Genomic DNA, 27,450 nt, shown 5'->3' with positions numbered 1-27,450 from the left:
TCAATTTAAAAAGGTGAGGCATCACACTGGACTATTCTATTCATATTAAAAAGGTATCTACTCCTGTTCTTCCTACAGAAATCTAAAAATCTCAGTTAACTGTGAATATTTCATTCAATAATGTCACCTATTCTCTATAACAATACATGTAGTTTTATATTGGGCTATCAGTATTCACCATGCTATAGTCCATAGTTTAGAAGATCAACTGAGAAACTGTTTATGGATAAAATACTCACAGTAGTTTGGGTGGGTTTGACTAAAAAAATCTCATAAATAGAGATTATACTAATCAACAACATGCAAGACAACCGACTTTTTCCCACAACTGTGTATTGCTTCGGGTGTTACGGGCTCCATGTGAAAGCACTGAGAACAAGTGTCATCCAGGTACAAACAGGGCTCTCTCTTTTTGGGGGGGATGAAAGCAGTGAGAATTGTGTTGTAAATCCCTATAAATGCTCTCAGGGCTTTCTTGATTTAGCAGCTCTGTGAATACAGCGGCACAGTGGCTCAGTGCTCTCGGCAGTGTCTCCTCACAGCAACAAGATCCTGAATTTGAACACTGCAACTACCCTCTGACTCGGGCTGACTGGTGGTGACAGGCATGCTATAGTGGGTAGTTCTTCTGCCACTGTCCTTGACCAAGGCACTAACTTCAGAACATGGAGATAATCACCATTGTACAGCACTGTGGCAGTGAGGTCAGGTCAAACGCAGAGGACAAATATCCCCAAAGAGATAAGAGAAGTGTAACTCAGCTAGGTCACATTTCACACACCAAATACCTTTCCTTTAATTGACAGTTTCTGTGTAAAGTACTGCTCTTTTTGAGGTTTAAATTCAATGAAATGGCATTCAAGTCTTACACAACAAAAAGGCCTACAAGCTGGATGGAGCAGCCATCTCAAACAAACAGTGGCAAACACATTAAAAAAAGGCACCAACAATCATTCCAGGCTACAGTAAGGAGAGACATCTGTGTGCAAGAGTGTGTCACACAATTGTTTCACGACGAGTCAGCAGAAATTGGACATATTCCACTTCCTCCTATGGCGGGTGTGTGGGGGGTGGGCAAGGAGCAGGGCTGTCGCCATGGAAACTATGTCTTTTCCTGTCGGGTCATATCTCAGACTGAAGCAGATGCTGTGAGCAACATGCGGACGCATTAAGAGCGCACTCTTACAAAGAGGGGAATTGTTGGAGCTAAGCTGAGCACAGTGTATAGGGTTACTCAATGCTACCAGGCTGAGCTACAGCAGTCCCTATTTTATTACTCTGTTCAGGTGTTCAAGGTGCCTCTTAAAGCTTCGAAGGATTGGTTTATGAAGTCCACTATGTCATAGAGTGACTAAAAGCCAACTGCACTTGTAACAACAAGTCAACTGCAACTCCAAATGGATTTCATTCAAGCTAATAAGTTACATTGACAAGTCCAGATGAAAAAGAATATTGATGAAATAATACAATAATGCAGATATCATCCTTTAAATTGACATGGCAGACTTGTTATATTTACAAAACCAGCAGATATTGAGTAATATTAGCATTCATTTGTCATGTGTCTGGTCATCTGCCCAATATCCACACTCTTTTGAGCTGGTCACTAACTTTGTCGTTTGGTGCTGGAGAGGTAGCATAGGTAGAGTGACCCATTTCATCTTTCACGTAGTCAAGCTGAAAATACTTGATCAGAGCCACTGTTCAAAAAGCTACAACATTAGAGATCCTGCAAATGCCACAACTTTGTCTCGTGTGTTAATCATTGCCCAGTGACAACGAGGAGCATGTTATAGCAACTTGTGAGGAACTCATCATTTGTTTTCGTTTGCTGGAATGCGGATCACTTGCAAGTTGACACCTGCCTCTTCAAAATATTTGTAATTCCATCCACAATCACACATCACAGATTTGAGTTCTTCCCAGAAAGTTTTATTGACAGTGGTCATGCAGTCAACACTGTGAAGGAGGAGGCTGCGTAAATAACGAATACACAACAGTCCCTGCTGCTGACCACGTGAAACCGTGCCCATTTTCACACCTAAGCCAGGGCATGACACAACCATATGGAGCAGCCAGCCAGCAGGAAAGGTAGCCAGCAAGAAGAGTCTGGGGTCATGACCCCTGTGGCCCTGCTGTAAAAAGCACAATGGTAATAAAGATAATGGATGTCCCATTGATGTGCAATCAATGCAGTTCGTCATGTGTTTTGTCATCACCTACTTTGCTAATATTTTTCAAACACTGACGACTCTCCACCCTCGGCAGGACACAACCTCTCTGCTGAGTTTGTGTACACACACACACAGAGCATGATGTTTCTCCATCATTACAGTCGCATTGTTTTGAAGCAGAAACTTATGGTCCTAAAATGTACACGCATAGCAAATCCCAACTTGTTAAATAAAACTATTTTACTAGAATGAAAAATGAATATAAATGCTATATTAAAATTACTGTAAAATTAATATGTGGCTGGCTGGACTAAGATGAGTGGTCAGCTGTTTGGATGGCAGCCAGCACATATGGAAAGCTCTGCTCAGCACACCTGGCCACTTGTGGCAGAAAGTGGGTACAGACTTTACCAACAAGACGTCCTCATTGTGAGAAAAGTGCTTTCTGACATTATCGGACAGTCTGATGATCACTTCATTTGGACCAGCAGCTTTTATTTATATTGGATGGGAGTTAAGTGTGATCTCTGCCATATTGTGCTATAATACAGTCTTGCACTGTGCTTATATTGCCGTCTACTTATTACCTCATGATGTCATCTCCATTTTAACAATGCAGGGGTATAGGAAGCAAACTGAGAACAGAAATAGACCATTCATTCCTTGTCAGAGAAGAACCAATGTAGAAAACAGAAGACTGCAGCTAGAAGATGAAATAACCCACTGCTGAATAATGGGCTAAATCCTATTTTCTTATCATTAAGCCAGCAGAAACAGTGTGTCCATCCAGCTAAGATACTCTGAGTGTGACAGGCTCTGAATCATCTGTAGAGGCCCTATATGCCGTCTAAACATACTGCACCATAGCTAACGCTTGCTGCTCCTTTTGCCTTTATAGCTTTAGAGTATTTCAGTTTCCAGCAAAGCTGTTTATGAGCAGTCAAAGTACAATGAAAAAGGCAGGGACTGTAAAGATCACACTCTGTGTCTGCATACTACAACAATTAATACCCACGAATAGCACATTCACATATGCTAAACACACATGTGCTCTACTACGGGTTATGTGTTGGTGTTGGCCTTTAGTTGGTTTCAGCCTGTGAGGGAGCAGGGAGCTGGCAAGACTCCCTGGTGGCACTGGCTGACCCACTTCTATGCAACTCTATCCCTAATGTGACCCGCTGGAAAGCCAGAGGACACACATGCACAGGCAACGCACGCACATGTGCACATGCGCGCACACCCACACACATAAACACACAACTGAAACTGCCTACTTACAAACCCTTGAGGACTGAGAAAACACACTACTAAATGCTGCTGATGGCTATCTCCCTCTCCTTCTCATCCCTCTCCGTTTTCTGGTTCTCTCACTTTTCTGAAGATCGACCATTTAGGACTCTGCTATCTGATCTAGCTAAACTAGCCATCAACATCCGGAGTGAGTTTTTGTAAAGTGTACACTAGGCTGGCAGTTTCAAATACACTGTGTTCCAAATTATTATGTAGGATTAAGTAGGATTTCAGTTAAATAAACTTTGTTTTTCAATGAAACATTTTGCTTGTGTTGTTTCTCCTGTCTGTTTAAAACACTGACATCAATTTCAGACAGGTTTGATAATTTATTTGGCAGGTGAGCCTAATTAAAGGGAAACTACTTAAGGTGGTTGTTCCACATTATTACGCAAGTCACAGGTTTCATGCAATATGGGGAGAAAGAAAGATCTTTCTGCAGATGAAAAGAGTGAAATATTGCAATGCCTTGCAAAAAGTATGAAAACACTGGAAGTTTTCACGAAAACTTAAGAGAGATCATCGTACTGTGAGAAGATATGTGTGTGATTCAGAGCGCAGACAGGTTCGTTCAGATAAAGGTGCATTGAGGAAGATTTTTGTCAAGCAAATACATCGTATTAAGACAGCAGCTGTTAAAAAGCCACTGCTGAGCAGCAAACAGGTATTTGAAGCTGCTGGTGCCTCTGGAGTCCCAAGAACCTCTCGATGCAGGATCCTTCAGAGGCTTGCAGTTGTGCATAAAGCTGTATTTCGGCCACCCCTAACCAATGCTCACAAGGAGAAACGTTTGCAATGGGCTTGGAAATACATGAAGACCAATTTTCAAACAGTTTTATTCACTGATGAATGCCGTGCTACACTGGATGGTCCAGATGGATGGAGTTCTGGGTGGCTGGTGGTTGGTCAGCAAAGAGGTGGTGGAGTGATGTTTTGGGCTGGAATAATGGGGAGTGAGCTGGTAGGCCCCTTCAGGGTGCCCGAAGGTGTCAAAATGACCTATGCAAAATATGTGAAGTTCCTAATGGATCATTTCCTGTCTTGGTATAAAAAGAAGAACCGTGCCTTCGGGAGTAAAATCATTTTTATGCAAGACAATGCACCATCCCATGCTGCAAAAAATACCATTGAATCCTTGGCTGCTATGAGCATAAAGGGAGAGAAAATCATGGTGTGGCTACCATCATCCCCTGACCTCAACCCTATTGAGAACCTGTGGAGCACCCTTACAAGGAAGATCTATGAGGGTGGGCTACAGTATACCGGCAGTATACCTCAAAACAGCAGCTCTGGGAGGCAATTCTGGCATAATTATATGAAATCCAGGCAGAAACTATACATGGACTCACAAGTTCAATGGATGGGAGAGTTGTGAAGGTGCTATTCAAGAAAGTCTCCTATGTTAGCATGTAACTTGACCTATAAAGATGTTTTTGATTGAAACAGCATTTATTTTGAGAAAAAAATATCTCCTAATACAACAGATTTGCATTTTCAATTCTTTATAACCTATTGAATGCTTTGAAACTCTGTTGTGCATAATAATTTGGAACACTGTATTTTGAGTTATTTAAAAAAAACACTGTTGTCATCATCTGAAGTTTTGTTTAATAAAATCCTGATAATAATATAATTGTTGATGATTTAAAAAATCGTACCGACTGTCATTTGTATTGACTATTTAGGAAAAACGAACAAAAACAGCATATGCGTAATAATTTGGAACAAAGTGTAGAATCGTCAATTTCATGATACTATAGGCGGCATTAACTGGCAGAACATCCAAGCTCACTTTTTCATTTAAAAAATAAAGATAAATGGGGCCTATGAATTCAAGTGATTGCAGCAAAAATAAAATTATGTCATGGTACTGATGAAATAGGTGGATCTCCGAGAAGCACTGCTGCACTGCCAAACCCAAGTGATTCAAAGTGTGGGAATAAGTCTGTCTGATGTGTGCTGTGATCAGATAACATTATTAAAAACAAAGCCCACCTTAGAGAAGCAGCTGGCTGGAAAGTTGTCAGCAGTCTTACTGACAGCAGTTGTTTTTGTTTTGCGAAGTGTTTTCTTATGAGAGGAAGATTTGATTAAAAAGACAGCTTTGAAGTAAACAAGGTCAAACTGCCGTTTTGCCACCTGGAACAAAATAATAGAAGAGATGTCAAAGCGTGTCTCTGTAGGCATATCCATCATAATTAATCTAAAATTGTATTTCCAGGTCACAATTTTTCAAGTGTGGTTGCATTTTTATCTTCAACTAACTACTTCATGATTAATTAAATTATTTTTGTGGTTAATCGATTAAGTGTGTGGTCTAGAAAATGACCAAAGCAATGTTTGGTTTGGTTTGGCAGGTTTTTGTTGGACTCTGCAGTCCGTTTATGCCATTTTAAAGACATAGGATGAACTGTGTGCCAAGCTGTTAATAATCGGACACACACAAAAGAATGTGTTTAATGGACTGCCCCCAGTTTGGAGAAGCAGGCAGGACTACTGGCACAGAAGCTGAGAAATATGCTGGTGTGGACGGTGCCAGCAGGAAATGTATTTGACACCTGAAAACTAAAAAAAAAAAAATAAATCAGTATCAGTTTATCTGTATGCTACATTTAGAATATTTTCACAGCTTTACCTTGCCATCAGACGGCCCTTATATTTGGCACTACATTATCTGCCATATTAACTTTCGTATTCCTACATGCGGGGGAACATTATATTATGCCGCAGGTCAGCCGTTTGGGTTTAGGTTATGTGTAGGAATATGGACGTTCAACGGTTGAGGAAGTTTTGTCTCACCAGAAGCCCTTGAACACAGGATGGAAGACAATGATGATCGCTGAACAATGATTATTATGTTTAGATTTCATAGCACAGACACATACGCACTCCTGTAATTTTCACCAGCAAAATAATAAATGAAATATGAGAGATTGAAGTTATCATCAAGGCCCTAACTGACAATAGTAAAAATTGTTCAGTAAAATTTCCCTGAGCCCAAAGTGATGTCTTCAAATTGCTTGTTTTGTCTGACCAACAGTCAAAAGTCAAAAGCATTTAATTTGAAGTAACAGACAAAAGAGAGACAGTGTGGCAGAGCAGGGAGATCTCAGCGCAGGCGACACAGAGGAAAGTCAAACATTGTGTGTGTACTACCCACACTGTAATGATACAAAGCCAATTGTAAATCGGCAAAGCATCCGTTCAAACAACAGAATAAATAGAGAAGCTACAATACGTTCAACTCACAGATATTTGCTTCGCAGCTAAAAATATTAACCAGCCACTCAGAAAAGCATATTGCTCTGCTGATTTCAGAGCTCAGCCACTGTGCAGGAAGAGGCTTGATGTTTCAATGTCTACTTATGTAAGCAATGACAACGCCACAAAGCAGGGTGACCTAAGTTTTGGGGGACACAGAGGCTGGTATGAGCATACTGTGTACCAAGTGTGTGTACATGCATGTGTCTGTTCATGTGCATGTGTGTGTTTGCATGTGTCTCTGATCCTGCCATAGTCTGGAAGGAGGAACAATGGCATTCCTGTGCTCTGAGCTCCAGGTGGCTGTGGAAACCCAATCCCAAACCAAGCCCTGCTGGCACACAGAGTGCCGGGAACGCCGAATGCTGCTGCCTCCCTCCGGAGACGTGGGACAGAATAGAGCTATTGTTCCAAATCAGCTCGGCGCAATAAATGCACCACAACCACCTTCTATGACATATACACTCACCAACACCGATGCACACAGACAGAGAGGATATTATTTTATTATTATTACCTTCACACCACCTTTCACTTTCAATTTCATAAACAGAGCAGTAAAATGAAGAAGAAAAAATTAAAGTCATTACTGACCATAATTAAAAACACAGGAAAAGGTAAACATCATGGTTGCATTTGTGCACACGCTTTATAATTGGGAGTTCTGTAAAGGTTAGACTAATTACATTCCAAAGAAAGCTATTGACTTGATTATTACCGCCTGTATCACTATTACACAGTGGACACACAAACCATTACTTACAACCTACCCTCTGCATTAGCTAAAACCACAGTGACGCACCTACACTACACACAAGACCTAATTTTTCTACATGTTAAGGGCCCTCGTTGATTTCATTCACTTCTTAGAAGCACAATCTAATTTATCATAATCTAATACTCACCTCTAAAGAAATCTATGTCCCGCAGATTGGGCAAAATATTACCAAAATGCAAAAATCTCAAATCAGTTCACAAAAATATGCAAGCAGGGACACACACACAAAAGCAGGCACATCTGCAGACGCCTGAACACACAGTCAACACACACAAGGCAGGAAACGCATCATGCCGACTCCACGGCCTTGAAATGAGGAACATGATTCATTTCCTTTCAATGCTGGACAGTCATGCCTTACCACAGTGCTGGGTTCAAATATACAGCTCCGAGGCAAGGTGCTGAGCATGACACACACACAACCCAGGTCAAGGAAGACGTATGTACGCAGAACTTGCAAGTCACATGCACTGTATCCATTTCAAGGCAACAATGGCTATATTTCACGATACTGGCTCACATGTTCAAATCAGCTTGTTTTCTGTATTTCCCACACAGCTGTTCAAAACACGATCAAAGCAATCAGCTCATGCTCAGGTCGCACAAAGGTACAGCAGCTTACCTCCAGCTACACAGCATGTTCTGTTACTGAGCAGGTACACATAAAACACACACACACACACACACACACACACACACACACACACACACGGGGGATTAATAAAACATGCTCCTCTTTTCTTTCCCTTTAAGGAACATGACAGATTAATCTAATTGGTTCCCTGTCAATCCTACATCTTCATCTGCTGTGCTCAGCAACTGCAGACTCTTGCAGGATTGATAGTGAATCCATTTTCTTATCTCTGGAGATAATTACAGCATTGATAATGCATGCTCACTCATGCACACTCATTCTATGTTATTTTTCTCACTCAGTGAGTCTCTCTCTCTCTCTCACACACACACACACACACACACACACACACACACACACACACACACACTCACACGTGTGCAAACTCAGGTCAGGCCCCACATGCTCCAACCAAACCCTATAAAAGGTCTTTTAGTGATTGAATCACATGAATTGTATTTAGATTCTGTTCAACAGAGGAGGTGGTCCCTCAAAATCTGCAGCCTAACAAGGAGGGAAAGGGGTTCAATCTGGCCACTAGTTATTCTCCTCCTAAATGTATAAACTCAAGCTAAATAGTCTGACCTCTACCAGAACACAGGAGACACAACAAGCGACCAACCAGGGGTTACATTCCGGTTGTAGTGGCTAATCTTTCCATGTTGTGATGCAACAATGAAGCTGTGAAATATTCAGAAATAAATGAGGAAACGTCCAACAGGAACAGTAACGTCACATATGCAATACAGCTATTGTGCTCAACTTTAAACATGGACTGCTTTTTAGTGCCTTCACGTTAGTATTATCCAGTGTCGGCTGTGTGAGGACTATCTGAGCAGTCATTTGAATACACCGTTAGGAAAACTCGCTGCAGTCAAATGCGGCAAGAGTGAGATAATGTTAACCTGGCAGTGGCCCATTCACGACAGTCAGGAGTGAACGCTAACATAAGACGGCTAAAAAGTATCCATGAGCATCATTATTACAAGCAAACCGGGCGCTCTTTCATTTCACACATCCCAGACTGGCTGTGGCACGGCAACAGCGGGATAATTAGCCGGAAAGTAAAGTGACAATTTGTATGTTTGAGATGAGTCGCATCACATCACATCCCCGTTGCTTGGCTGCTTCTGTCAACAAGAAATCCCTCAGCCATAGCGCCCGTCCACCGCGACCAGATAACGTTACTGCTCCACAGCCCAGAAACAAGCTCGCGGTTCACAGCGTGGCTGAAGTGGGGTGGGGGGGGGACAAAAAACGCAGCCATAATGCAGAGTTTTATCCTATATTGTTGGCTTACCTTGGGTGACGGGGCAGCTCGATCCAGCGCTGTGGCGCAGGCTAGCTAGGAGGCACAAAACTGACGCCGATACGGTTCAAAGTGCCACAGCTAAGTTAGCGGGCTAGCTAGCTTAGCGGGCTAGCTGACGGTGAGGAGAAGGGGGGAGTGTGGTCCTCTCCGTGTCGTCGAGACAAACCGGTTACCCTTAAAAAAAAACAAGCCGGGGATGAGGTTTTTCTCCCGTTGAACGCGGCTACAAGAGCACCGTCCAGCGTCGAAAGGCGGCAACAGAGGAGACATCCATTTAAAAAGACCGTGAGTGAGACTAGGGCTCAGGCGGCAGTAACGCTATGCAGTGCGGTGTGAGAGAGAGAGAGAGGGTGAATGTGTGTATGTGTGTGTGTGTGTGGGAGTCTCTCTCTCTCCCTTTCTCTCTCTGTCTCTCTCTCTCTCCGGGCGGATGCGCTGCCTCTGCCTGGCCTGAGTCTGTCTGACTGAGAGAGGAGAGGAGAGGAGAGGAGAGGAGAAGAGGTTGGCTGCTGATGTGCGGAGCAAACAGAGGCAGCATCACTGCTCATCCCTCCCTTCACCACCTCAACCCGGAAGAAATGCTAAAACTGATCCCATCCTCTTTCACACTGTCCAAAACTGCATCCAAATCTGGATCCAACGACACATACACTCAATTATGCATCGCTTGGTTCATTCAGATCTATTTGTCAGAAAAGTTAAACAGAATAGGAACGACTGCAGTATTTGTATTATAATTATTGTAAATCACAAGAGAGTGGATCTTCTTACTGTCTCTTCCACATTAGTATGTGTCCAAACCATGAGAGCACCAAATCATGCTCCATCTTTCAGTAAATGTGTGTGTGAAAATGCTCCATTTAGATTTGGCTGCCCTTATGATATCATAAGGGGATCTGTTCATCATGTGACCTTCAGCAGGCCGACTGTCCACGGCCACTGAAAACCCCCTGAGTCCACCTCGCTGTCCGCCATTGTTTTGCCTCGCTAACGCCAGCTCCTGGGGACTCGAAGATGTCGATGGCGAGAGCGAAGCAGCAGATTGTTTTTCCAAAACGCCGCGTTCAGATAGAGGCTGAAAACGGCTGCAGGAGCCATGTCTGCTATGAGAAAAATCATGTGTTTTCTGAGTATTAAACAATGAAAACCTGCTCTAGTAGGACTTCCAAACACAAATAGGAACTTGAAAAGGTTAAAACTTTAAAGTGCAACCATGTGACCCCCTGAGAAACTGCTTCACATTTACAAGAGAGGAACTTTCATTGTTTTAAATGAGAACAAAGACAGATAACCACTTAACTATCAGATGACTATTTAAAATGAGAGTGATGTGGCCTAAACCTTGTTAATGAGTACAATGAACCACAATGGTGACCTATTAATGAGATGATTTAAGATAAATTCAGTAAATCGTACTTTATCCAAGTAAAATTACAGATCCATGTCATCCACCTTTTTGCATGAGAAGACAGTGGTTAGTATTTGTAACAACCTCAGAGGAGTGATATCACTGGTGGTTAAAAGTAGTCTAGTGTCGCCCGTTTTAAGCAAATGAAGAAAATCTTAAACACCAACGCTTTGACCCTCGGGGAAGCTGCTGCTTTTCATGCAGAAAAAAAGGGATTTCAACACGCGCTCCAAAATGATAACTATGTTTGTTTCATTGGTGGAAAAAATGGAAAACACTGAGACTAAACATCATTAACACATGCCTTTTTAGCACACCAAATTCTGTGAAATACAAGCACCTCAGTCTTCTGCTGTATGTATTAAATATTTTTGTCTTGAACAAGGCATGCAAATGGTGGCTTTTTAACTTGAAGGCAAATAAATCTATATTCAAACCAAAAGAAACCCGCCTCAAGCTGTCTTTATTCTTTGTTTATTTTAAACTACAATTTCATAGAAATGTTGGAATATTTCACTACCTGCAGAGACACAGAATATGAAAAGTGGCTCCTGTATCCGACATCCTCTCTTTCGATTCATAATGATCCATCCATCTATATTTTGAACTTATCAGTCTGTATTATCACACACATTATCCCCACACTGTTTCAGTGTGGGGAAGTTTCACACCGAAATTAAATGGGAAATTTCACCAAATGAAATATACCTGCCTGTTGTAAAATGTACTCATAAACCACAAAGCACTGCTGGAGGTGGTGGGAGGCTCTAACAGGTCATTGTGACAGAGGGCCATAACTTTAGCCTGCTTTATGAGCCAGTACTTGCAAACATGCCATCAATCCAATAAAACCTCAGATGCAGCTAAGGGCTTGTCATATATTTCTGTACTGTGAGAATATAAATTGGGCTGAAAGGGAAGGAAAAAAACAGAGAAAAGAAAGTATAAAAGAAAATTGGCTCCTTCATTCCACCTCAAGGAAGATGTCTGTTTATGGCAAATGGGATACTCTCAGTTACAAGAAGCTATAAATATGATGTCAACAGTATTGCTCACTATTACCTGCTCCATCAGGGGAGTGTTTAAATGTCTTGACTACAGGCATAACCTTTTTTTGTCACAATTTACTGCCAGAACACAAGGAGCACTTGGGAGTGCTCAGGCTATTGCCAGTGCCAGACAGAGCTAGCTGCCTTTCCTCAGGTGATGTCGTTTTATTGACCGCTCATTCACAGGGATTTTAAACTATGTTGCTGATGGGCAATACAGTTCTGGGTTTAACTCTGCAAAAGTTCGAAGCTGGCCGATATATGATGTGCAAAATATGGCGTCAGTCCATTCGTTACACATGCAGACTGGTGTGTGTCAGCATCGCTGCCAAACTCCTGTTGCTCATAATGAAGTCAGTGCATAGCTGTGTCTCATTTTTATGACTCATCGCTCTACCTGCACAGACAGAAAACACTCTGCCTCGACTTGATGAGATGTGAACCGCAATACAGCTGCACTTCTAGGTCAGGTCATGCAGAATGTATTCAGGGGGTGGGAATCAGCACAGTGAATGATTAAATATGTGATGCACACAGCCTATTTGCATTCTCTCTTGACAAGCTTGCCATCTTGTATTAGTCATTACACATCTGCAAAAAGGTTCTCACAACCTTGAGGTTTTTTTTGTCGTCTATAATTCTAATTTTTCGTTTGGAAGAGAAACTGTCAGCGGCCTCCAAATCCACTTTGAAGCCGTGAAGGCTTTAATTAGGCGAAACAATTCGATTTCTGTTGTTCTTTACAAATAAATATTGTCTGCATGCTTTGTACAGCATGTGCATAGGTTAAACAAGCAGCAATGCAATTAGTTTTAAACACAGAGCCAGTAAGATGGAGAGGGCTCTGCCTTCCTGGCCAGAAAACAACTGACACACCCTTGAGCAAGGCACTAAACACTCTATAATGTATCAGACATTTATTTAACTGTGATATAAGGCTTGAATAAAAAAGACCTGGCTTGCTCAGCTATCTTTCTGCTGACAACTGTTTTGTTGTTTGCTTGCACGTTAAATATTGCAAATGTGTTTTCAGCTGACTCTTTTAATGCCAATGCATATATACCTACACATATATACAGCTGGAAAGTTGAAAGCGTTCTTTCTTCTCTTTATAGGGTCTGCCTACAGACTATGTGCATGCATGCACACACGTGAGAGCTATCCATACCCATTACAAGCATTGACGCATATCCAGCACCAGTCAGTGGCCTGCTGACACAGATCAATAAGTTGTGCTTTAGGCTGTGGCTTACATGTTTGGCTTGCATACCACCCAGAGTCACTAGAGCATAAAACACCACCGACTTGCTTACATTATCTGCTTTTAAATGACATCCCCAGCAGCACGTATGTATGTGTCAACATGGAAATGAACTTTTTCTGTGAGCTTTTTGTATCGACAGCACAGTTTAAAGAGGATCACAGATGGCTTAAAACAACATAAAACAGTAGAGCTTGTTTGACAGTACAGTTCTGTGTGGCACCCTGATGTGTTTAGGCTATAAGCTTGAGTACAGCTGGTGCAAAATCTTTGACTTTGATGTCGCTGGATGCAGCATGCTGCCCCAGCTTGCTGCCTGTCTGATACAGTAGGTGATGTGTTCATAAGGAAAGGGATGTGAGGTTCCAGTGCCCCACAGTTACAGCTCATAGTTTAACTTCGCCCATAAAACATTCATATCTGTTTGCAATTGAGCTCAAGCACGGGCTCTAGATATACTTTATTCATGTAGCTGGCAGCAGCAGTGTGCCTGTGCTGAAAAATAAATGAGACATTTGGAGAGGCCTTCCTCTGAATCAGCATTTCCCCTGCGAGTGTGGTCCTCTAGTCTCGGTGAGACAGGACAAGGACAGCAGAGTGGCAGCGGGGGCTTCTCTGTGTGTTCCTGAAGTACACTGTGTCCTCATGTACAGTGTTACACCAGCGTCCCTCGGTTCATCAAGGTCCCCGCAGAAGCTCAGAGGCACTGTGATGAATTTGGATGCTAGATGGTAGATCTTTGTTGTGTGGATGCTGACAGGTCCTTCCCCCGGTGGGCTGGCACAGACTGATAGATATGCTAGAGGCACTTTCCCTCTTAAGATGTGAACGAAACACAGTCACAGTCACTCATCAACAAGAGAATAACCGTGTACCTCCCAAGGCAGGGCATCTTACTCTAATCAGCCTGCAGTTTACCTGAGGACATCCCAGCCTGCAGAGTTATGCTGACAGTTAAGCTTGTTTAATTTTTATCAGTGACTTTATAGAAGGAAAAGTTTTTCTCACATGCACTCTCTGACGGGCTATTTGCTGTTATAGCTAAATTCATACAGGACACAAGTAAGTATTTGGCCATGCTTACATACAGGCCAAATAGTGTTAATACCATTACTTGAAGTCACAAAATGATGAATGGTACAGAAGAGAAGATAAAGAATGTTTTGCTACTTCATTTCATATTAATATTTTTCTGACATTTTTCTGATCTTCTTCTTATTTTTTGCTTTTTTCTTGTGAAATACTGGATAGTTTTATCTCTCCAGGCCCCTAAGCACTATCTGATCCAGATGAATTAATCTTAGAGGTTAAGAGGAGAAAGTTACCCTCTCGTTAAATCTGCACACAACTCATGGACATATTGAATCTGAGGAGAAGCAGACACTGCTTCATGACAACTGGGCAGAAAGACATGTAAACGCCCCACCTTTCCTACATGAGAGCAAGAGCCACAGATTCAAATAGACATATTTTTTTGTTTGTTTTGTGCCTGTTGGTGTTTTGTTTGGTTGTATTGAGTCTCTGTAGTAATTTCATGTCTCTTATTGGTTGTCTTTTTTGTCACTTTACATCTATGTTTTGGTTATTTTGTGTCTCTTTGTGGTTGTTTTGCACCTCCTTGTAGTTGCTCGATTGACATCCCGACAAGAAATCAAGTTACTTCAAACAGGCTCTGGCCCCTGATGCTTTGGGCCCCAGGGCTTATGACAAGATAGATTCAGTAATCTGTCCATGTTACTGTCTATATTTGGGCTTTTAGTGTACAGTTTGTAGTGTGCAAGTTAATAACAGCACAGGGTAGCAGGTTGCAAACGACGGGCAGGTCTTTTTCATTGTACTCTGAATGGAAGGTACATTAATTATTGACAGTAACTGAACAAGCTGCTTAGTTTCTTACAGTAGTGAATGAATAGTTTGAACCCTCCTGCACTGCTGCCAGGAGCACTCATCATTTGTCAGCGATGATTATGCAAAGTTATCAGTAAAGACACAAACAGCAGGTGTGGTGCATCTCTGACATTATCTAAATATTGCCCTGAGCATACAGACAAATGTACATGGATTTGAATGCAATATATCCTTTATATGTATTTATTAATTTGTTATTTTACTACTGTGATTTCAACAACAAATAAAATATGGTGTATTATGCATCTTATATTTGACAGAAATCTTTGCAGAAGGCAAAAGTTCACATGAACTAATGTATCTCCAACATTGTACTTCAGTTTTGTCTACATGCTTGTGGTGTTATTTCACTGATATAACAGGGAATATTTTTGCATTTTGAAATATATATGAAGCTCAAAGCACAGTCTGACCTGGATGGGAGCCCTTGTAGGTCAGTGCGAGAGAGGGCCATATGAGTTATTAATTACCCACAAAAATACCATCAATTCAATAAGGCATCAGATCCAGCTATGGATTTGTTATCGCAAATTGCAATAATATATTATATGCAAATGCAATCAGCTCATTAGAAACTCACTGCTGAGTATCACAAGTACACAGTTACACTTTACAGGAGGGTTCCAGCTTTATCATTTATGTCAACTGAGGAGCTAAAAAAGTTATTGTTCACACAGCGAGTGTTCATCCATTATCTGATCCACCTGTTTTTTTTTTCAATGCTTTATTAAGAAAATACACAAATAAACAAGTATGGCAACTTGATTTAACAGACATTGTAGCAATATAAAGAGATTGCCAAGGGAACATCAACTTATCTCAAAATATAATAATAATAACAGATTGAGATAGAGGTAAGGTAAATAAAAAGATTTCATATATATATTAAATTCATTCAGGAAAATAATAATTTTGGGGGATGTTTTCAGAACTCTGTTCTTATGGATAAAGAATTTTGCTAGACATAGAATTACATTACAGCATAGTTCATCATTTTTGTTTTGCAAGATCATACCAAATCTGATACGCCTGTTTAACCACCTCTTTACACAGATTTCCTCCTGCAGTAACTCCCATTAAACACAAGGTGGCAGCAGCGCTCCAGCCTACAGGTTACCGTAATATCAATATTAGTGATGCTTTTAGTAACACTAACGCACCTGTCGTCACATCTGTTGTTTTTTATATTTCATTTTTTCCTTTTTCTACTCTCCTTGATTTTGTTTACTTATTTATTGTGTTTTTTCATAAAGCCCTTTGAATTTGCCAAAACAAATGCCAAACCATGTTCAATTTAACTGGCTGGTGTGTGTGTGTGTGTGTGTGTGTGTGCGTGTGTGTGTGTGCGCGTGTGTGTGCGCGTGTGTGTGTGCGTGTGTGTGTTTGTGTGTGTTTGTGTGTAGGCCTACGTGCCGTGTTCTAGAATCAATTATGACGCCAATACAATGCTCTTTGGAGTTTACGCCGCAGTTCTATTCTGGAGGATATTTTGTTTAGGTTCATATCACATCAGGGAGCTCAACTGGGAAGAAGTGAAAACAACCAGACTCTCAATTATTAAAAACGATCAACTTTACGATTCGGAACTCCACAGACTGACTTGTCTCATCTTCAGGGGAAGGTAAAGTAATTGTTTCTATCCCATGTCTACAGAAAACACACCCAGGAGGCAGAGAGATAAAGTATGTAATGTATGTAATATGATCAGCCCTAGCTTTGGGAAGGATAGAAATTATTTGGAAATATATAGATTATAAATCATATTTAGACTGTGTGAAAAACATGTTCATTTTTGTCCAATATGTGTAAATCCCACTGGACTAAACATTGGATGCAGAAACATGAATTCCAGTCATGGCCATAGAATTTTGACATTTCAATTCAAAACAAATATTTTTCAACTTGACTGTTGTTTAAATTATATCGGTTACCTTCATGCACAGATATAAAGTTATTCTAAGTCTATATTCAACTAGGTAACTGTACTTCAGGGCAAGTTTTACACTCATTCAAAAACTCTTTACAATGAATTAAAAAGTGACACAGAGAGGTGACGCAAGAGGACAAATATTGTTTTCAGACCTGAGTTGATTGTACTAATGGAGTGTTTTCTGAGGCTCAAAAACTTACCACGTGTATATTGAGTTGCTTTTAATAGCAGATTTCTAATAATGAGAAAAGTAACAGTTAAAAGTGTAACACATGCCCCGTCGCTCTCTCTTTTGCTCTGCAGTAATGTCTCGACGAAGCGTTCGGTTGGTATCCTCTGACTACTACGACAGTGACGGGGAGCCAAGTATTTCCTACAGGGAGAACCCTTACAGGTAAGCTGGAGTGTGTGTGTACACATGGTATATACTGTATATGAATGTGTCTGATGCAGTCATTTGTTCTCCATCATACATCTTCAAAGCTCTCACTGTTTGCTCATTTTCATTACGTGCAGGGCTTTCAAAGGACGGAGGAGAATGCTGAGCACCAGCAGCATCGGCGAAGATAAGTGGATAGATAGGAGGGCCCCCTTCTGCTTCACCCTGAAGATTCTTAGGTTCTTCACACTCATCCTGTGTCTTGGTAAAAGATCTCTCTTGTGATTTTTTTGTCTGTCTTTTGAATAAATCATCCCGGACCTGTTCATCCTATGCTTTGTTTCTCTATATCCGTCAGGAGGTATATATTTAACTCTGAGTACCTTTGTGGACCCAGGACCCTCAGAGCCAGCGGTCGCACCCACCACCACAAATATGGTATGACCCTTAAAAGCAGCCAGACTTTCTCTTTTAATGGATGTCAGCATGTTAATACTCCAAAGTTGTCATCATGCAGCATTAACTTGATCTCTTGTCCCTTCCAGGGTTTGAGTGCCGGTTGTGAGGACGTGGAGAAGCAACTGAGAGAGCTGAAGGACGAGGTGCTGATGTTGAAGGAGAAAATGAAAAGTCTCCTTCCAGCAGCTGATCTCTTACCCAACTTCGCTCTGGAGTCGCTAGGTGAGACATCTAAATCACCTGCATCATTTTCACCTGCCAGATTGTAATTGACACCTGTGCTTGTTTTGAAACTGCTTTCTCATTTTGCGTGTGTGTGTTTTTGCGTGCAGGAGCCAGTGTTTTACAACACCTGTCCTCCAAAGTGTACCTGAGAAAAGAGTGGAAGTTCTTTGGGATACCCATCAGGTGCCCCTCTGTAAGCCACAGGAGTGTTATTCAGGTAGGAACCACACACACCAAACAGACGGTCATGCGATTGTTGGGCACTGGATGGAGCAAGTTTAGTTATTGGCAATATCATCAATAAGATTGAACACTTATCAATATCAGTAAAAATTATTCATTAATTAATAATGTCGGGGCACTACCCTGGTATCAGGGACCAATAACAAACTGGAATATAGTCTCAAAAAGGAGATTCACTTAAAAATGTTGATATTTAAATCACTATCTTACATTTATAAAGTGAGTGAAAAGGCATGAATCCGAGCACTGACTATCTTAACCAGCTATTACCACAACATATATGCACAGTAATCAAACAACTACTCTTTAAATGCATAACAGAGTTTATTCAACACAGCACAATGATTCCTTTACACGGATCAGTCGTCCTGGTCCCTTTGCAGAAAAACGGCCCCAAAGCATGATGTTTCCACCCCCATGCTTCACAGTAGGTATGGTGTTCTTTGGATGCAACTCAGCATTCTTTCTCCTCCAAACACGACAAGTTGAGTTTTTACCAAAAAGTTCTCTTTTGGTTTCATCTGACCATATGACATTCTCCCAGTCCTCTTCTGGATCATCCAAATGCTCTCTAGCAAACTTCAGACGGGCCTGGACATGTACTGGCTTAAGCAGGGGGACACGTCTGGCACAGCAGGATTTGAGTCCCTGGCGGCGTAGTGTGTTACTGATGGTAGCCTTTGTTACTTTGGTCCCAGCTCTCTGCAGGTCATTCACTAGGTCCCCCCGTGTGGTTCTGGGATTTTTGACCCCACGGGGTGAGATCTTGCGTGGAGCCCCAGATTGAGGGAGATTATCAGTGGTCTTATATGTCTTCCATTTCCTAATAATTGCTCCCACAGTTGATTTCTTCACACCAAGCTGCTTACCTATTGCAGATTCAGTCTTCCCAGCCTGGTGCAGGTCTACAATTTTGTTTCTGGTGTCCTTTGACAGCTCTTTGGTCTTGGCCATAGTGGAGTTGTGTGACTGTTTGAGGTTGTGGACAGGTGTCTTTTATACTGATAACGAGTTCAAACAGGTGCCATTAATACAGGTAACGAGTGGAGGGCAGAGGAGCCTCTTAAAGAAGTTACAGGTCTGTGAGAGCCAGAAATCTTGCTTGTTTGTAGGTGACCAAATACTTATTTTAATTAATTTACCAATTAATTCATTAAAAATCCTACAATGTGATTTCCTGGATTCTTTCCCCCCATTCTGTCTCTCATAGTTGAAGTGTACCTATGATGAAAATTACAGGCCTCTCTCATCTTTTTAAGTGGGAGAACTTGCACAATTGGTGGCTGACTAAATACTTTTTTGCCCCACTATATATACAAGCATCCAGCATGTGTATGTGTGTATCTGTGTGTGAGGGAGAGTGTGTGTGTGTGTGTGTGTGCGTGTGTGAGAAGGAAAAGGGGGGGGCGAGGAGGAGGCCGCAGAGTGGTGACGTAATCACGTAAGATGGCGGACGAGCTCGCGAGATGTGACTAGAGGGAACGAGAGTACAGTAGAGACTGAAACCCCTTCCCTGAGCACTAGAGGCAGGGCACTACTAAGTGTGTAATAGCGACTGTAATTACCGGTCTTAACACTAAGGGCAGGATGCTGCCGGGTGTTGTAACGGCGGTAGTTACGAGCTTAAACACTAGGGGCTGACTGCTAAAAGTGTAATGGCGATTGTAATTAGGAGTCTGAACTCTAGAGTTAGACTGTAATGGCGCCAACCGCGCCTGTAAGGGACTGTAGAAGTGTGTGTATGTTTGTAGATGTGATGTAGGTTAGTAGGAAGAAAGAGGAAAGGACAGCATTCAACAAAAAACACTGTGGTTTTTAACGTCACAATAACCGTTTGTCTATCACTCAGCGGCTGATCGGTGAACTCCGTTTACCGATAGCGGCGCTGGTCCTTTAACTGATAGACTCACGTTTACTGACTCTCCACATGTTGGTTATAAACACAACAAAGTCCCCTGCGTGGGATTACGCACAAAACAACGCAGGAGACAAAACAACAGTGGCAAAACACACAGTTTTAACACGGGACACGGCGGTCCGGCAATTTACCTTATAAGCAAAGGTAGCACACTTAAATCCTAGCTGTCTCTGCCCAGACACAAGCCTCTTACTTGAAATCGCTTCGCGAGCGATTAGTGTGTGCAAATCCCGCACGCCTGGCGGGTTTCGTCCAGCTCGGATGGCGGCGAGGTAAGGGTCCTTTGGGTCGTTGTGTTAGTGGGGAACGGCGCGCTGGTCCGCGAGTGGCAGCGTGGAGCAGCGGGAGTCGACTTAGAGGGAGAAGAACGTGGGTGATCTTTCCCTGGAGAGGACAGCGTACTGTCTCTCCCTTCTGCAGGTACAAATTGAGGGAAAAGCCGCAGGTTGCTCTGCGTTTCTCTGCGTTTCTCCTCAGGATCCTAACGTATCTGGTGAAAGACACAAAAACGAAACTGGTTGCTCGTCCAGCGAGTGGGGAAGGCTGTTACCTAGGTTTTAAAGGGGAAAGACGTCCAAACAGAAAACACCCCCTGCAGTAACTTTACGTTACAGTGGAAAGGCGGTGTGTCTTCGGTGTTCACTGGTTATAAACTTTTAGTGACGTCATGGCCGTACCGGGAGTTCCTCCTGGATTTGGGGAATTTTCCCCCAATGAGAACTCCTGGTGTTGGATCCTGGCCACGCCCTCTACCTGGATTTATTGGAGGCAACGCCGACAAGTTTTGGCGCCTGTTTATGTTATGGCCCTTTGTTCACAGTCTGTTCCTTTGTTAGGCTTTTCCAGGTACATGTAGGCCGCTCTTTGTCTGGCCATGTGGCGAGGCCCAACACGATATTACAGTTGGGCTTGTTTTACTGTATTCTTTTTTCATACATACCACCTAAACTCTCCTTTTCTTCCTCTCTTTCCTCAGGGAGACTCATTCCTGGTTCCAGGACGCTGCTGGGCCTTTGCAGGTGGGCGTGGCCATTTAGCCATCACCCTGTCGCACCCTGTCACAATCACCCATGTGACACTGGGTCACATCCCGCAGAACGTGTCCCCCACTGGTGCCATTTCCAGCGCTCCAAAACAGTTTTCAGTCTATGTGAGTCACACATGTTAACGTAGTCACACGGCATCACTCAGTTTCACTGTCACACACGCGGAATACATCACGGTGTTCATATGGATCTCTTTGTTTGTGTTTTGCAGGGACTGAAAACCGTAGAGGATGAAGGAACCCAGCTAGGAACCTTTCTGTATGATCAGAGTGGAGACCCATTGCAGACTTTTAAACTACCTGTGAGTGTTAAACCACTAAATGCATCTATTTTAACACTTTGTCTTCCCTTCTGTCTCTGCGTATCTGTCATTTTTGCATTAATTATGTTGTTAAATTCCCATTGTCTCAGTTTTAGCTGTCACTATTTTTTTTTTTTTACCATCCAACTCGTTTCTCTCGTCTCTCAGGATCATCAGAAAGATGTCTTCAGATATGTGAGGCTGCAAGTCGAGAGCAACTGGGGCAATCCGGACTTCACCTGTCTGTACAGCTTCAGGGTCCATGGGAAGCTGGCAGAGTGAGGTCAGGGGCAAGGAGGAGGAATGGGAGTCTTAGGAAGGAGTAAGTATCTGTGAAGGTCAATCAGACTCCAAACATCTGTGAATAAATAGGCTTATTTGAAACCTTAATCTAACTTTTTAGTATTAGTGGGTGGGTAGCTGTGATATCTACTCTTACTAGTGGGGTGGGGCACCTGTGCAGAGATGGATGGGGTGGGTGGGTTTGGGCTAGGGGGGGAGTATGGTGAACCTGAGTACACCATACTTCCTCCCAGTGAACATTCTATCTGCCAGGTGAAAAGAAGTTAGGGGAACCATTAAGCCATAATTTCTTCCCAGATGTTTTCAGTCTGATTGGCCTTCACTCTGAAGGCACCACAGTGGTGCAGTGGTTAGCACTGTGGCCACACAGTGGAGAGACTGGTGTTTGGCTCTCACGCTGGTCCTCCCTCTGTGCAGAGTGTGCATATTCTCTCTGTGTGTGCGTGGGTTTTCTCCGGGGGCTCCGGTTTCCTCCCACACTCTAAAAACATGCATGTTAGGTTAATTGGCTATAGTAAATTGCTTTCGGTAATATGTAAACAATAAAAAATTTGAACAGTATTCATTTGTATTATGATTTATTTGAAATCATTAAGTGTTGTTAATTTTATATAAATTCTTCTTTTTTTTAATTTAAAAATCATTCCTCTATCTTACAAAAGCACACCGTTAATCATGTAACAAGTCCAACAAATAATTCAACATTCACCTGTTGAATAACAAACAACACACTGTTGATAACACCAGATTCAGGGGAAACACAAGTCAGGTGAGTGCTTAGGTCAAAGGTCCAGCGGTTGATGTGTCAAACCACAAGACACACTGTGTTTTGGTTTTGGTTGTGGTTTTTCACTCGGATGAAGAAATCCACCCTCACTGAATCAATGGTCCAACATTTTTCACACACATCCGCATTTTAGGAAAAATAACTTGAAAAGAAGTTTGTGGGAAAAAAATTTAAACCAAGGTGAAAGTGAAAGCATTCATTTGGCTGCTTGGTGAACAAACAGGCATGGGACTGGCTGATCTCCATCCCCTTCTGATCTGCTGAGGACACTAAATGAAATGAAAATTCTTTCCAGTTGTTTGAAGGAATATATCCTCTTAAAACATGACAGGTTACACTGAGCTTGAGTGTTTTAGTTTATGCTGACTGGAGCTAAAGACAGTTTATGGGGTCACAACACACATTTTGAAATAGATATCACACTGTTCACGTCGACTGAAAATGTCTTACAGGGAGGTAGGAATAATTTATATTGTTCAGGTGAATATTTCATACATACAATAACTGAAATTTATTTATGCTGGTTGATAAGATTCTTGCACCTCAGTCTTTTATTTCTTTTACTATATGTATTTTTATATATCAATCAATCAATCAATCTTTATTTATATAGCGCCAATTCACAACAGCGTTATCTCGAGAGAGAGAGAGAGAGAGAGAACACAAACAGCAACCAACGTACTAGCAGTGACTATAGCACTAACAATAGGAGTGTGACTAAAAGATTAGCAGTATGATATTATTGAAAAACATGACAAGTGGCTGACGATCCACAGCAGTGATTCATGAACCAGAGAACCACATCAGCAGGACCAGGACCAGGATCCACAGGAAGATAGCAAGTTAGAGGCAGACATTCAGCGGACATGAGACATAATGATGGAGAGGAAGAGGAGGATAGAGAATAGAGGAGCTCAGTGCACCATAGGAGTCCCCCGGCAGTCTGAGCCTATAGCAGCTTAACAAGGGGCTGGTCTAAGGCCTGAGCCAGCCCTTAACTATATGCCTTGTCAAAAAGGAAGGTTTTTAGTCTACTCTTAAATGTATGTGTGTGTGTATGTATATATATATATATATATATATATATATATATATATATATATATATATATATATATATATATATATATATATATATATATATATATATATATCGTCTATATCTATCTATAGTCTATAGTTTTTTATTTTATCATGCCTTATTTTTCCTGAGGATTCCTTTTCTAAAACCCCCTTGTTTGTACAATAAAAATATAAAAAGTATTTGAATTTTTGTAGTTATTATCATTATAGCTTGGATTTATATATCGCCCTCCAAGAAACCCAAGGACGCTATTTAATTAATTAAGATAAATGTAACATATCTTTGTAATTGATATGAATATTATTTTCTATTAAATTAAAAATTATACAAATTAAAAATGGCATTTTCTCTCTATATATGTATATATCTATTTATTTTAATGTATAAAAATATATATTATAAAGCAGCATGTTGTTAATATTTTAATCTAAATAATTTCACCGGAAGTGAAACGGTACCACATCCGGGTGAGGCTCTGTTTACCATCCGGATGGTGGACGGCTAATGCTAAGTGTCGAGAGAGAAAGCCTCGTTTAAATCGTACTTTGGACAACTTTGCTCACTACAAATGGCCTCTCAGGTGTCCATCACCGTCAGGGCCCCGCCGGCAGCCGCCAGCTCCGCCGCTCTCCGGGGGAAGAAGCGTCCCGGGAGTCCGGCGGTCTCTGCCGGTCCACAGGCCACCGGGAGCGGCAGCAAGAAGAAGAAAGGACCGCTGACAGCGACACCGATAACACAGACACAGGTCAGCGATTCATCTGTCCATTAGTATTTATCATTTAAACATTCACACCAATGGGCCAGTGTTATTCAGTGAACAGTAATGCTGTTGGTTACTGTGCCTGTGTTCATGGAGAAGCTCATAAAACTAATATAACGTTAATGTTAAATTACTATCAGTCAGAGCTCAGAATAACATTACTGACAGTCACGGAAACACACGGGGGTCGGGTTTGTACTAATTATATAAATGAAGTGTGCAAAGAAATGCAAGAAATACGGCTGTTCAATATGCATAATCTGCAGGACCTTTACTTGATGAATCGAAAATGTCAGGAAATGGATAAATGGATTTATTATCATCTTGCAGAGCTCAAGGAGGCATCTTCAAATATCCTCCAGTCCAAATCCCAAAGATATTCAGTATAACAATGTGTTTGACAAAGAAAAGCAACAAATGAGAAGCTGGAAAATGGAGATGTTGAATGATCAATAGTCAAAATAGTAATAGATTTTTTTTTGATTAATGGACAAATTATTTCAGATCTAAAAGCAGAAACAGTACAGCATAAACGTGCAGTGTACAAAACAGTATGCACAAGTTATGTCATTACACAAGTCATTACATCTCTAAGCTTCATGTTACACCGTGTTTAGCCTACTGCAGACTCTGTTTACACTAGAAACACATTTAAGACAAGTAGTTTCAAATCGGATGTGATTTACTGTTTGTCTCACGAGGTGTTGTCTTTCACACTTGATCAGATAACAGTGGTGGAGTTGGCTCCTGAGGTGAAGGCAGTGGGAACGACTGACAGCGGTCCAGCTGTCCCCACAGAGTCCACAGCGAAGCCTCCGCCGTTCAAAGACCCCACATTTATGGTGAGTGTCCGTGTCCATCAGGGTTTAAGTTCACCTCTTTCTCTTGCTTTTCCCACAATTTGTGTTCCCTGTGTCTGATCCTGTCTTAATCTCTTCAGCATTCTGGGATTGGTGGAGCAGCAGCAGGTAAAAAGAACAGGACCTGGAAGAATCTCAAACAGATTCTGGCTTTGGAGCGGACTTTACCCTGGAAGCTCAATGATCCCAGCTGTGAGTTTCTGTATCTGACATTAACCTGGAACACGTTGCACATTTGTTAGCACTAAACCATTAAACACTATTCCTATATTTTGACATTCTACCACATTCCTTCTTACATTAATGCAAAATACATCCATTATTTTGTTTTTATAATAATTTGCCTTTTTAAAGCAAAAGCACACCTTACTATCTCATAAAGTGACTCTATTCTACTGATGTCCGATCTTGCCAATAGCAAGCTGTGTCAAGAAACGAATGCGTCTAACTTATCGTAGTTAAATGCATTTAAATGAATTCTCAGGCCAATGTGGTGTAATGCTCTTGGCAAAAAGATGCTTTGAAAGTCTGACCTAAATTTACTCTTGGGAGGGAAATGCCCATAATGGTAGAGTTTGAATTAGTAGTTTCTGTGTTCACAGACTACAATATTGACGCCCCTCCCTCCTTGAAGCCAACCAAGAAATACTCTGACATCTCTGGACTCCCTGTGAGTAATCACTTTGCTAAAATCCTCACTGTGCATAAACAAAATTACTTTAAAGTCTAGTATAAAGCACACACTGAATACTCTCTCTTGTCTTTCCTCAGGCAAACTACACAGACCCTCAGACAAAGCTACGCTTCACATCCTCTGAGGAGTTCTCCTACATCCGTCTCCTTCCCACTGATGTTGTTACCGGCTACCTGGCCCTTCGAAAAGCGACGTGCATCGTACCCTGACAGCTGGACAGGGCTTGAAACCTGAAACGTATTCAAACCAGAACTGAACTCATGTCAGTGCAGGAAGCTGTTGGACCAGCCTGGAGACTGAAAGCACAGGCTGCTCACAGAGCCGCAACAACGTTGTGAACACCACTGACAGAACGACTGCTGGAGCTCACCGGCCACTGCTAAACATTAGCACTTCTGTCTTTAAGAAGGCAGCAGTCTAGGTTATAATTGTTACTGTGTGACAAAATAAATACAACAAAGGTTCAGAAAGTGTTTATGAGTTCATTCAAATTTCAGAAATAAGATATTATTTTGCTTATTTGTTGAAATATATTTCCCAGTATCCTTGTTGGTGTTTTACCACTGTTTTTTAAGTGTTCCTATAAACCCTGGGTACTTTTGGGAGCTCGGCATGGATTGCTTCTGCTAAGTCCTTGGGGGACATACAGTTGTTTATCAAGTACTGAATGTCAGCATTACTGGCTAGGATGGCCCTTGTGGTAAAACATCTGTGTCCAGTGTTGTAAACCCAGTCAGACTGGAGCGGAAAAAAATGATATGGAAGCAGGTCAACTGTTGGAAGGAGTTTATCCATTTCAGATTGACTGTCAATTACTTTTTATTGTAATAATTTGATTAAAGCTCACTTGAATTTAGTGTGAATTTTGATTAAAGCTCACTTGAATTTAGTGTGAATTTTGATTACGATGTCACTGTTTTTCATTCACGGTTTCTTATACTGTATGTTTCTCTGTATAAACATTTATTTTCTCATTTGGAAATGGTAACAAAGTTGCAGACTGAAATTAGTTTCACTCTCAAGTTTGCTTATGAGACAACCCTTAATTACACTTGTAGGACTTTGATATACAGCATTTGACAATGAATGCACACCTGCAAACCGTGATTAGGATCCCCTGTTCTATGCAGCAGCCTGCATGTATATAAGCTCTGCAGATACAGCTGGGCCAAGTCAACCTTTTTATAAGCCAAGAGTCACCGAGCAGGTCTAATTTAACAAGTGTCGTATGTAGATGCAGAATTTGTTCCACATGGCTCTAATTCCACAGCTGCATTTGATGTATGATTTGCTCTCCGACTGGTTGACCGAGGATGTCCCATTAATCACATATAGCAGGCATCCAGGATCATTTCCATGGTATATTTTACGCTATTTTTCACAA

The 27,450-nt window shown here is 41.6% G+C and overlaps 2 protein-coding genes across 2 annotated transcripts in view; one reads left to right on the top strand and one right to left on the bottom strand.

Moving 5' to 3' along the window:
• Positions 1 to 9,932, bottom strand: part of galnt1 (UDP-N-acetyl-alpha-D-galactosamine:polypeptide N-acetylgalactosaminyltransferase 1) — a 44,748-nt gene extending 34,816 nt beyond the window's left edge. The window contains exon 1 of the mRNA XM_070835209.1: positions 9,441 to 9,932. The gene's annotated coding sequence lies outside the window, so the exon portion shown is untranslated. The remainder of the gene's footprint in view (positions 1 to 9,440) is intronic.
• Positions 9,933 to 24,230: 14,298 nt separating this feature from the next.
• ino80c (INO80 complex subunit C) lies at positions 24,231 to 26,906 on the top strand. The gene is made up of 5 exons (XM_070835691.1): positions 24,231 to 24,497; positions 25,238 to 25,354; positions 25,453 to 25,564; positions 25,975 to 26,042; positions 26,144 to 26,906. The coding sequence occupies exons 1-5, from the start codon at positions 24,321 to 24,323 to the stop codon at positions 26,273 to 26,275; spliced, it is 606 nt and encodes a 201-aa protein (XP_070691792.1). The 5' UTR covers positions 24,231 to 24,320; the 3' UTR covers positions 26,276 to 26,906.
• Positions 26,907 to 27,450: the final 544 nt, after the last annotated feature.

The sequence above is a fragment of the Pempheris klunzingeri genome, chromosome 8 (genome assembly GCF_042242105.1).
Source record: "Pempheris klunzingeri isolate RE-2024b chromosome 8, fPemKlu1.hap1, whole genome shotgun sequence".
NCBI lineage: Eukaryota > Metazoa > Chordata > Actinopteri > Acropomatiformes > Pempheridae > Pempheris > Pempheris klunzingeri.
Note: the sequence above shows the minus strand (reverse complement) of the source record. Positions and strands in the feature narration are given on the sequence as shown.